The 13,285-nt window shown below is 41.0% G+C and overlaps 1 protein-coding gene across 1 annotated transcript in view; it reads right to left on the reverse strand.

The window, feature by feature from the left end:
- LOC126154146 (cysteine-rich motor neuron 1 protein-like) overlaps positions 1-13,285 on the reverse strand; it is a 116,218-nt gene that overhangs the window by 11,664 nt on the left and 91,269 nt on the right. Inside the window, exons 10-12 of the mRNA XM_049916117.1 lie at positions 13,140-13,253; positions 7,416-7,592; positions 5,561-5,719 (exon numbers count right to left, since the gene is read on the reverse strand). Coding sequence (XP_049772074.1) covers positions 5,561-5,719; positions 7,416-7,592; positions 13,140-13,253 — 450 coding nt within the window. The remainder of the gene's footprint in view (positions 1-5,560; positions 5,720-7,415; positions 7,593-13,139; positions 13,254-13,285) is intronic.

Here is a 13,285-nt window from a genome sequence, read left to right on the forward strand (position 1 = left end):
AGCATGTCAGCAAGTTTAATGCTTTGCTATAAGGCGGCCAAATTAAGGCTCTCTAGTAGGATGTGGGCCACTGCCAGGCAGACACATCAACAATGGGGTGGACCCTAACATCAGAGGACGTAGCCATGGGTCAATCAAGTATGGCCAAAGCAAAGCTGTTGGAGAATGGTAGATTTGCTGTGAGAAACACAAAGGGAAGATTGCTGCATGGTTTTGGTCCTGTTTATTGTTTATTGTTGTTGGTCCTGTTTATTGATGGTTTGTTTGGAGAAACCAGGACACACCAATCTGTGTTCCAGGGCTCTAGCAACTGATGGCTTAGGGTCTACTGAAGTTTTGGTTCTGGTATACCCATCTCCAAGTCAGCATCCTGGTAGCCAACTTGGCCAACCAGTCAACATGTTTGTTTCCTGGGATACCAACATAAACTGGGTTCCAGACAAAGGCAAATGACTGTCCAGCTTGATGAAGGTAAGAGAGGAGATCCAGGACAGCCACTACCAATGGGTATTGAGGCTAGCACTGGTCGATAGCTTGAAGACTATTCAGGGAGTCACTGCCTATTGAGAATATCTTGCTGGTGCATGGACACATTTGACTGAGGGCTTTAGCAATGGTCACCAATTCTGCATAGATCACACGGCATTCATTTAGCATCTTGCATGCATATAGGAAAAACTGGTTTGTCTGTCCACCATAGAGCCATCAATGTATACCACTTCTGAACATGGAAATAAATCAAGTGTGGCCAGAAACAGGTGGAGAAAGACCATGGGATCAACAAAGTCATTCAGTCCAAAGGGTGGATTGAGACAGAGGCGACAATAGGAGAAGTTGGACACACCAACTGTGACTGGGATTCTAGTCCTGGGGTTCTTTTGTGGGTGGTGGATCTCCCTAACAGGAGAAATGACATGATACTTCAGGTGCTCAAGGAAGCAGTGAATGTGTACCCATATTGAGCAGCAGTTGCTGGTACCTGATCTGTAGTGGAGGGACCCCAGTCTCTGTGAGCAGGCTGTTTATTGGGCTGATCAGAAAGGCACCTGTCACAAGTAGAACCCCATAATGGTGTACTGAGTTCACCATCTAAAAAGCCGAAGGTGATTCTGATCCATTTGTCAGATTTTCATAATCAAGATCAGACAAGATCAAGCTCTGTAAAGCTGCAACAGCATGGAGTGGTCTGCACCCCAGCTGGTGTCTGAGGCAGCAAAGAGTATTAGAGCATGACAAGCACTTTCATTTAAAGTGGCAAAGATGGTGAAGCCATATCAACCAGGTCCCAAAAAGTGATAAAACTCCATCACATTGAGAAGTTGGCTGTTGAGGTACAGTACTGGTTGTGGATGGACAATACAGTGGTGACAGAAGTGTGGAATGCATTTCTTGGTGGCTGAAAACCCAAAACCATGGTAAGAAGCCAGGGCTGCAACTTTCATATGGCATCCTGCAATCAGCCTTCAGCAATACCCACAGTGGAGGAGCAATAGCAAACGCAAAAATCAACATTGTACAGAGAGGGTGACAATGTGACGCCACAGTTGCAGCTAGGCCATTGATAGCCACTAGAGAAAGGGACACACTCAGAACTGAGCCCTGCATGATCCCATTCTCTTATATATGGGGGATACTGTGGGAAGCACCAACCTGAACCCAGGAAGTACAATTGCATCAAGAAGTTCTGGACTAAAAAAGGGTAACAAGGATTTGACAGTGCCTCATGGTGTCATAACCCTTCTGCTAATAACAAAAGACAGTGACTGTGTGTTGACACAAGGCAAAAGCTGATCAGCTCACAGACTCCAAGCAGACTAAAATTGTCAGCAGTAGAACAGCCTTGAGGAAAACCACCCTGGGACAGAGCCAAACAACCTCGAGACTCAAGGTACCAACACAACCACCAGCTGTCTTTCGAACAACTTGCAGAAAATATTTATTGAGACTATTTGGGCAATAGCTCTTCATCTCAAGGGGTGTTTACCTGGTTTCAGTACTGGGACAATCACACTTTTTCACCATATAAATGGGAACTCACCTTTGCTCCTGATACGATTGAAGATGGCAAGGATATGACCTTGGCAATCCACTGATTGGTGAATGTGGTCTGACCTTGTAGCCAAGTCAGGGCAAAGGCGTAGGGTACTGAGGATTTCCCACTCATTGAACAGACAATTAAATGGCTCTATGTGAGGTGTATTAAATGCTAAGTGATTTTGCTCCATCCACTAATTGAGGCCATGAAATGCAGGCTGATAATTCTCAGACACAGAAGCTCGAGCATAACAGAGAGCAAAATGTTTGGTGACAGCATCTGGGTCAGTGTAGACAACACCATTCAGAGAGGTACTTGGTACAACTGTGGGGGCTGGTGTCTATAGAGACATTTAACCTTTGCCCAAACCTGTGAAGAAGGGGTATGTGGTCAAATGGTAGTTTTTGTCGTTTTATTACGTAGGTGCGGATCCGGACATGGAACTGTTTAAAGGCAATGAGGTGCTTCATAGACAGATGTCGCTTCTGGTTTTAGAGAGCCCATCTGTGATCTCTGATGGCCACAGAGATTTCTGAAGTCTGATTGGTGGGGGGTCACAAGCAAGGAATAGGGAATCACTAAGTTAGCTGCTGACACAACGGCTGCGGTTGTGCTCTGGACAGCTGTACTGATACCTCCGGCTGGTGGGGTGCTAAGCACAACAGCAGAGGCAAAGGGATCACACTCAGCATTGTTGAGAGCACATCTGGGTGGTCATCCAAGTCAGTGATGCTGAGGGAGGCAGAGGGCGACTGGAAAATTATCACAAAGGTCACCATGGACTCTCCAATGGATGGAGAGGAGAAGACCAGGGCTGCAGATGGAAAATTCAATGGCTGAACATGAGCCATATGCCACACTGACGTGCGGGGGCACTGGCATTCAAGAGACAAAGATTAAGCTCTGCGAGCAAAGTTTCAATAGCTTTACTGATGCCAGTGTTTGTAGTTCCATCCCACAAAGAGTAGTAGGCTTTCAACTTACCCAAAATGAGAATGGGCAGAGGGAACTGAGAAATCAATGCTGTCCGAGACACTTGATCACAGGGAGTAAGATGCACGTTACAGATGATAAAATCTATAAATATCCTGACACGAACAGCCACAGCCTCCAAAGTCATACTGAGTGACATGTGTTCACAGTAAAGTCCACACATAATTGCAAACTTTGCTCAACAATCTGCCATAGTCATTTTGATTCTTCAAATAGCCCCAGTAGCCATGGAGGATAGAGGGTTGCAATGCTGGGAACCAAGTTTCCTGGAGGGCAAAGCAGAAATCAGGGAAAACACATAAGATACAGTTCCGAAATAGGTGGTGCCACAAGAGCCATCAGGAACACTGTATTAGGTTCAGAGGTGAAACACACAAGGTTCTGTGACATGGGGACCACAAGAAACTCGTTCACCTTGGGGGTCTTGATGTTTTTGCCAATGATTTCAATGTCTGTGAGGGCTTGTCTGTCCCAGTTTCAGGGACAGAGGAGGAACATGAAGTCCCACAACCAGAAACCTGTAGCTACTTCAGCTTCTAGCTGGTACCCAGTTGCAGATCAGCAGAGTCCTGGGAGATGAGCATCCCAAGGGACCCCTTCCACATGAGAGATGTCAGGGGAGGTTGTTGCTTCTCCGGCTGTGGTTTGGGGAACAACAACCCTGGTGGGTGGGGAGTTGATGATACCAAAGTGGGTGCGGGAGAAACAGTAGGTGGAGGGCCACCAACCACCAGGGGAGTGGGTGTAGTCAAGCATCCCTGAGAGGCTGGTGAAGAAGGCACGAAGGGCGAGGGTACTGTTGCTAGAGAGGATTGTCTTGTTATAGCCACAGCAAATGTCATTGTCATACATACAGGATGAAAATGATCGTATTTCTTCTTGGCCTGCTGATACATGAGCCAGTCAAGAGTCTTGTGTTCTTGGATTTTCTTTTTTCTTTGGAAGACAGAGCAGTCAAGTGAACAGGATGAATGGGTCTTACCACAGATGGAGGGGCACAAGGAGCATTTATGTGCAACTGATCTCCACAGTCCCTACAGGTGGACCTGGTGTTACAACTCAATAATATGTGCCCAAATCTCAGGCATTTGAAGCACTACATGGGATGTTGAACATACGATTTCACGCTGCACTGATACACCATCACCTTGACCTTTTCAGACAACGAGTTGCCTTCAGAGGCCAAATGATGGCCCCGGTATCAATCCTATTGTCCTTTGCTCATCACTAGACATGACAGACAAAATGCCCACCCTGTCACTCCAAGTTGGCACGTAACTTGTCATCAGTCTGGAAAGGTAGGTCATGGTGGAAGCTGATACATTGTATCTATTGAGACTGTTATGGGGGTAGGGGGATGATAGTTACAGGAAAGTCACCCAGCTTTTCATAGGTGAGTTGGGTGGGTAAGGGTTTCAGTAAATCACCTGAGCCAGGTGCTTGGACAGTTCATTAAAGAGGTCATAGCTACTTTTTTTTTCATTATTGACCAACTGAGTCAGTGCTTATTTCTAATATCACAATGAATCAGATATTAAATAAAACTTTGCTTCATTGCTTTTCATCTCTAGTGACAAAAACTGAATAGACATTCTTTTCTTCCAGTCCGTTAAAGTTGGAAGTACAACATCACAACTGATGATAGAAATTTGCCATACTGTTTTGATACAGAGATGAACTGGCACTCATTTTTCTTTTCTTACTAAACTATGAAATAAAAATAAAAAGAGAAATAACTGTAGGTAAAGAGACTGCAGCACCACAGTTATGCTGAAAGAAGATAACAAAGAAATGAAAGATTTATGTGCCAGCCTATGGCTTCCAAGGACTTTCAAAAGAGGCCAGGAGGAATAATTAAAGAAGGCCTATGTGGAATCTTGTTACTGCCCAGTAGCTAAGCATAGTGGTATCATTGCAATACAAGACACAGAGGACCAAACCATGAGTTCTGTAGATAATGTGATCCCTCTTATTGTAATTAAGTGTGAAAGTGATGATGCATTACAGCATACAGTTTCTGAATGTGTCATAAGGCACATATGTTATACCATTATTTCTACAATCACATGCACAGACTGTCCAGAGGATATGCCAGTGGATGATAATGGAGCAGATTTTGTCCTAGTATATCCAAAATGTATTCGGTTCATGTTCAGCCTGAGAATTTGACAGACAATGGACTACTGTGGTATCCTCATAAGCCTCTTCGTAAGCTACATGTAAATCTGGAACATAATATTCCATAGTGACATTGCAAAACTATGACAGAAAGAAAGAAAAAAAAAAAAAAATAGCTTCCATAAATTTGGAAAACTCAGTTCACAGACTGAATGTAGAGATGCCAGAGTCTTCAATTCAGAGTTGGATGTATGGCAAAAAACCATGTCATAATGAAACAAATGCATTTTTACTTCTGGATTCTTGTGATAAATGCTACTCTTTGAAAAATTATGCACAATAAGAACACAGCATTGCAAAACTACAATAAATGTTATGCTAACAATGAAGATATTCAAAATATCCTTATCTCACCTTGACAGTGTGGGCAGCAGTCTTCTGGTGGATTGAAGATGGGTTTATCACATTTGATAACAGGACACTTAATGACATTACACATCTCCAAACCAGCATGGCAGTAGCACTGGTGACACCCATCAGGCCACGTCATTCCATCTTCAAAAATATGTCCAGCTGCCAAAAGAACTTCTTTTAGAATTTGGGTATATATATCAGAAGATTGAGAAGAAGGAATGGTTATCAGAATTATGGAAATTCGAGGACAGAAAAGACAGACCACCACTCACATCAGAGAAGAAATGAGAACTAATGTGTATGTATTTCATAAGTTGTTATTGCCTCTGGGGTATCAAAATTTTGTTTTCCCCTGGAGCAGAGAGTGAGTTTATACTATAAATAAACATACACTTATGATGTAGCAGAGTGATGGTCTTGTCAGAAACAGATGAAACAGAACAGGAGGAAGGGGAAGATGACAGAAGATTTTGCAGAATGGAAACAGAGAGGAAGGAAGGACATGGGGTAGGATCAAAGGAACAGTGTCAATTGAAAGAAGGCCATTTAGCAGACAGGAAGGAGAAAAAGTTTTTGTAAAATAGGGGCAGAATGAGAGCAAGTAGCTAAAGAAGGTGAAGTAATAACGGTAAGAATTAATAAAGCAAAAATAGGGTAAATTGGAAAATCTTGAAGTCACCATGAGAAAATAATGGAAACATAACTGGAAAATAAAATAACAGTGGATAAACAGGGTCAGGAGAGAGAGAATGTGGGTAAAGGTAGACGGATAGGGAGGAAATAGGGGGAATGCTGAGCTATGGAATGATTTGGAGGGACACTGGACACTCATCACTAGGTAAAGAGTTCAGAGAGGCTGTTTCTGTTGACAAGAAGGCTGTGGGAGAGAGGAAGGAGAATCAACAAGCTATGAGACAGAAGGCAACTAAAGAAATCAAATTATTGTGATGTGTAATGTACTCTGTAACAGAATGGACTATTTTAATCTTAATGGCAGTTAAAAATTGCTGTTATCTAAGGTAACAGCTATTTGATTGTCATGGCCCCATGTAATGATGCAAAGTGTGTTCACTGTTATCAGCTGATTACCTAGTTTCATTCACAAATTTTCTACCATTTACTCATTAGCTGTTGCTTATTGGAAGACTAATATAGGGAGCGATTATCTTATACACAGGACAGATCTTACTATTGGATTATTGGAGTATGATTGGGCAAGGGGTTGGCAGTAAGAGTGTTTCAAGAATAGACCAAGACACTGCACTGGTTGGATGGATAGCAGAGTGCTTCTTTAGGGATATGTGGGAAGAATACTGGGCAAAAGTTCCTCACCAAAGGGCACATCGAATGGTAGGTTGTTAAGCCCTGCCTGAATAACAAAATATGTGGTTACTATTTCTTTGTGGCTGGCCAACTATAGTCAGAAAGTGTCAGGGGTATGGAACAATGTAACGTGGTTGATACGACAGTGACAACCAGAAAGGTTAATTCCCCTTTCTGACAACATTGTGTTCATGGTTGCTAAGTTGATGGATCAACAAAGTTCTTGATGACATAAAGTCATCCTCCACCAATCTGATGGTTTCAAATGAACTTATGTTTATAGGAAACTCTCTGGCAATTAATACTACTGCATGTGTAATTGTTATTTATTATTTTTAATACTGAGATCTTAAAATAATCCTTAAGTTAGTTGTTGACTCTTGATCATAGCAATAAAAGAATTTCAGACCATAATTTTTACATTTTACAGGATACCACAGGTTATTTGTGATGCAGGTTTAATGCCAAGATCAGATTATTCATGTCCTGATTTTTATCACAGCAGCAATAAACTTATAAAACCCATACTTACAAAGTGTTTTGCACATATTTTCAGACAATTCTTCAACTGGATACAATTCATCATCATCCTCCATTTCTTGTTCTTCATCAACATCTTCTTCCTCATAATCATGTTCCTCACCTTCTTCTTTACCTTCAGTATTATCCTCAGGTTGCAAAGGAGTAGTATCAGTTTCAACTTCTTTCACTAAAATGAAACAATAATTTGTTAATAAATCAAATGTATGCGTTAGCCATAAGAATGGTTAGTGTTCACATAAAATGTTTGGATGTCTTATGTTATCCACAAATGCAGTTCACTACAAAATACTGTCACATCTAAACCACAGTCAACTACAAATCCAATGGCAGGGTCATAAATGAAGTTCAGTACTTACTACTGAATGCATATTTATTACTTACAGCAAAGTACAGCCAGAACAGAACTAATCTCCTGAATGGAGAATGTGATTATTTATACAAATATTCAATACTCCAGCATGTTAGTATTTAAACAGACATTTCAAACATAAGATATTTCAAGACATTCCAGAAATGGTAAATATCAAATAACAAATAACTGCTGGTGGGCAAGTTTGAATTGGTGACCCACAGCACACTAACCAGTGATGCTAATGGCTACACCACACCGCATGCAACAGAGCTCGTGGCATTGCTCCCTCGCCTAGAGAAACAGTGACACATTGTTCGAGGAGTCCTTATTAGAGCTGACTACAGCACCCTGGATCTAAATCTTGTTAATGGTCATTTGTATGACTGCACTTGTGGATTCTCATGTTCTGGTCAATTTGCTACATTTTCTACACTATGAGCATTAAAAGTAACAATTACCATTGAAGCTTCATGATCATCTGGTGGTTCTTCAGTTTCCTTGAACCTCCCATCATCTATCTGCACATTGTTACTGTAGTAGGATTTCATCTATGCTCTTTTGTCTTTTTGATGTGATGAAGGATACGGTATGGCCCAAAATAATGCATTAGTAACTTTTTTGATAGTCCCACTTTCCACACATCTGTAAAAATCCATACCAAGTCTCCCAGGTTGTATCTCACTGGCTGGTGCACGGAGTTATAGTGTTCTCAGCTTTTCCCCATAAGCAAGCAAGCTGCCTTGTTTCTTCAGTCCTGGTAATGAGGTGTTTCACATAGTCATCCTGAGTATTGTCCAGCTGAAAGGGGAACAATATATTCATTGTCATTTCATCCTCATGACTGTGGAGCAGAAAGAATGGTATGAAGGCTGCAGTGTTTTGCTTTGCTGTGTTGTATGAGAATGACATGATGGTCAGCATTGTATCCCAATCTTTCTGTTTGGCATCAGTGTACATTGGGAGCGTATCTACCAATGTCTTATTAAAGTGTTTGTCACGCCATTTATCTGCCAATGGTAGGAAGTTGTCATCCTGTGGCTTATGTCACATTGTGAAATTATCTCTGGCACTAGTCTCAACTGGAAAATGTCTTCTACAAGGAACTTCACTATTTCTGGAGCTTCAGCAGTTGGCACAGCTTTGGTGATAGCGTAGCAAGTGTGGCAATCAGTACAGGCTATTATACAGTTATTCCAATTTGTCAGACTCAAGAACCTCCCCAGGAGGTCAATTCCACTTCAGTGGAATGCTGCTGCTGCAGGCAGGATTGATACCAGATGCCCCGGAGGTAACTGCAGCACGTGCACCTGTCATTGACACTCCCTATAGTGGCACAAGTAGTGTCTAATGAAGTGGTAGAGACCTGGCCAGTAATACCTGCATTTGATTTGGTCTAGAGTCTTCCAAGTTCCATATAATTGGGATGATGAAAAACCATTTCCACCACATAGATCACAGGTCCTCTTACATAAAGTTACATCTATTAACTGTAATCCTGCCTTGGTCAGTTCCTTATTTTTCAAGGCTTGTATGGTATTCAGCAATGCTGGATCTCCCTCTGATCAGCAGCAACATCATTTAATGCAGAAATTACTGAGATTCCATCCACACTGCAGTGTTATAACAAAGGATTTCTTGAAAAGCAGTCAGCATCCTTTTGTATGCATTAATTTTTGTATACCATTGTGACATTGTGCTCCTGATGCCTCAGTGCCCACCACACCAGTCAACTTAATAGATCCTTCAAGCTAGTCAGTCAGCATAGAGAATTTTATCCCTCACAACTATGAAAGGTTTCCCAAATAATATAGCTGGAACTTGTTGATGGGCCACCAGACAACTGCTAGATACTTCATTTGCTTCTAGAGTAATTCTCTTAGGACTTGGAGGGTACTCTGGAGGCATAAGCTATCACATTTCCAGCACATTGCTGAATTTTTGCTAGAATGGACACTGTCCAAAAACTTCTAGCATCAGTGTGTAGTTCCATCTTGGCTTTCTCTTAACAGAATGCTAGAAATGGATACAATGCTAGTACCTCCTTAAAAGCAAGAAGATCTTTCTTGTGCCTTGTTCCACAAAATTTTGGTTTGTCCCTGCAGTAGTTCTTGCAAGTAGTATGCCTTGTTATAGAAGTCCTTTATGAATTGCCAGTAGTATGAGCATATTTAAGAAAACTTCTCATGTCACAAATGTGCTGAGGAGTCAAAAAATCTGTAGCTACTCTTATTTACTCTGGACTGTGACAGACTTCATTGCCATTCACTAAGTGCCCCAAGATTTTTATTTCTTGGGCACTGAAGAGGCATTTTTTCAGAATCAGGCATAGACCTTCACTTTGAACACACTTCAACAACGCTGTCAGTCAGCTTAGATGTTCTTCAAATGTTTTTGAAAGAATGACAGTGTCATACAGACAGCAAAGGCACATCGTTCATTTAAGGTGTTGATGCAGGTTGTCTGTCGTATGTCCAAAGATGGCTGGACTCTTGCATAGTCCAAACGGCATGAATTTGAACTCTTAGAGGCCATCAGGAGTTACAAAGGCAATCTTTTTCTGGTCATCCCCATCAACACTGATTTACTAGTAGGCTGTCTACATGTCAGTAGTTGAGAAGTGCATAGCTTCTTTCAATCAGTCCAGGGAGTCATCAGTGTGCATCAATGGATACACATCTTTCTTTTTGATTTCGTTCAGTCTTCAGTAGTCAATACAGAAATGCCATGTGCCACTCTTCTTCCTCACAAGGACCACTGGAGAGGACCAAGGACTCTCTGAAAGTTCAATGATTTCATCTTGCAGCATTTCCTCTACTTCCTCCCAGATTATCTATTGTTCACCTAGTGACACTCTACTTGAGTGCTGGCTAATTGGTGGATGATCCCCAGTATTGATCTGGTATTTTACAAGGGGCTGCTTGGTGTATCTTTTCTTCAAACTGAATTTGAGAGCATCAGAAAATTGATACAGAATGGCTACTACTCACAAACACAGTTCCTCTGTGAGGTCAGATCTTGTTGATAGTTCGATAATAGCTTTCTACCTTGTGTTGTCTGTAGTGGTAGTCAAGTATGATCCTTTGTCGGTGCTGCTAAGCTGCTGTTCCTAGATTCGTTTGGCTGTCCCTACACAAATACCTTTAGGGGTGAGTTGTGACTGTTCATGACAGTGATCCAAATTTCCCTTGACTGCACACAATGCTTATAATTGTCACTGGCATGTAGATTTCTTTTGTGAGGCTGAGTATCTTTTTCAATTGACAAAAGCAGTAGTAAAGAATGGAGTGAGTGAAATAAATCAAGGAGAAATTTGAGAGAGGGAATTATAATTCACAGAGGAAAAATACGACCTTTAAAGTCTGCCGATGATATTTTTATTCTGTCAGAGACTCATCTGCTACTTTTAGTGTGTCATTGCATACTCTAATTCCCTCAGCATTGTCTGATTCAATTTGACTATATTCCATTCCCTCCATTATACTTTTTCAAATGTTTATCTTGTAACCTCTTTTCAAGGCACTCGTCATTCTGTTCAGTCTGCAGCTTGTGGTCGTTTTCTCGCTTCCTGCGCACAGGGTACCGGGTTTGATTCCTGGCGGGGTTAGGGATTTTTCCTGCCTCGAGATGACTGGGTGTTGTTGTGTCATCTTCATCTTCATCATCATCATCATCATCATCCATGCCCATTATGGTTGTAGGAAGGCAATGGCAAACCACCTCCACTAGGACCTTGCCTAGTACAGCAGTACAGGTCTCCCTCATCGTCCCCTATGCTCCTTGGAGAATGGGACCTCATCATCAACATCATTCTGTACAACAGCTCTTTCAAGTCCTTTGTCATCTCTGACAGAATAGAAATGTCATTGGCAGATCTTAAAGTTTTTATTTCTCCTCTGTGAATCATAATTCCCTTTCCCAAATTTCTCCTTGATTTATTTCACTCACTCCATTCTTTCCTAGTGTCCCCTTTCGCAGCCTTCGACTTGTATATGAGCAGTCTTGTTACTGTGCAAGTTTTCTTTTTTTAAATTCTCTAATCTAAGCTGTTGCAACAATAACAAATTAAAAATGCGTGTGATGTGGAACTCAGAACCTGATCTTTGTCAGCAACATTTGTTTGGAAGTTTGATTTAAATATAAACTCCACTTAATGAAAAAGTTCGCTTCTAGGACTTTATCAGTTGGAAATATGCATAGTAGCTGAGTTGAGATTGGGCTCAATTATTATAACGTTGAAGAAGAAAAGGCAGATACAAATCTGAGGACAAGGTGGCCAGGCACCAGAAATTTCATGCCAACAGATAGTGAGTTGTGTATTTATATAAGGCTAGTGCAAACAGCTATACACAACCATAACAAATGAAGAATGAAGAAAATTGACTAAAAGACAGTGGGTTTGTAACAACTACCTGGTATTGCTGGACACACAAGGTATCTGTATTCAATCATTGTGTCATGAAACTGCAGAAAAGAATATGCGGGTGAAAACACATTTGGGAGTGTATCACCATGCAGGTTACCTGCAAGTCACTGCTGTCACAAGACAGGTAAAATACCATTTAGTGTGTTCTCAGTTACTTAAAAACTATGCTAATAAATGCTACCACCATTCTTCCATTTAAACTATTACTTACTATCTTCCTTCACCAATACTCTGAGTATTTTCTCTTTTCTGCCTCTTCATTTCCCAATGTTCATTGGAGTTCTCATTTTCTTTTCATTTTCCTTCTCTTTTCCTTATTTTACACTATTACCTCTTTGATCATTTTCATCTACCATATTGTCTCATCACATTGTCTGTTACTCAATCTTTCTTCAGAGCTTTTATGAAATTAAATTTTTAAATTCTGCTTAACAACCCAGGGATGTGAATTTTATTTGCTAGATGCTTGAGACAGTATTAACCAATTTACTGCTAACAAACTTTTCCAGGATGACTTCTCCAAATTAATTTTGCCTTTGTTACCAGAGAAAGTATATCTTCCTCTGAACAGTCGCAAAACATCAAACTTTTTGTGCAGCTGAGAGACTCAGGGAGAAATGTGATGTCTTTCAATACAGAAATGTTGCTTGTAATATCTCCTTTCCCTGGGATTTCACAGAAGTATCATTATTTTATATGTGTCACAGCTTTTTCTCAGTTATTTGGAAAGCAAGAAGTTCATGTTGGTCTCCCAAATACTGGGGAGTGACATGGTAATCATACATTGTTCTTATACAGAAATGACTCTAACAGACCCCCCCTCTGAATTTATTAATTTTCTTTTCTGAATAATAATTGGTATCAATAGAAAGTTTTATTAAAATATTCTGCTTTGAGTTTTCTTATCATAAGACTGTCACAATGGCTCTGTAACTTGCCTTGTTTGCACTGGCATATGGGACATCCGGTATTATCTCTTTCAAGACCATTGGGGCAGTACTGGGAACAGTTAAGTGTTGGGCACTGAGATACTTTGTGGGCATGTTCACCTTCTGAAACAATTCAAGCAATACATTTTTGTGTG

This window comes from Schistocerca cancellata, chromosome 2, assembly GCF_023864275.1.
Source record: "Schistocerca cancellata isolate TAMUIC-IGC-003103 chromosome 2, iqSchCanc2.1, whole genome shotgun sequence".
Taxonomy (NCBI): domain Eukaryota; kingdom Metazoa; phylum Arthropoda; class Insecta; order Orthoptera; family Acrididae; genus Schistocerca; species Schistocerca cancellata.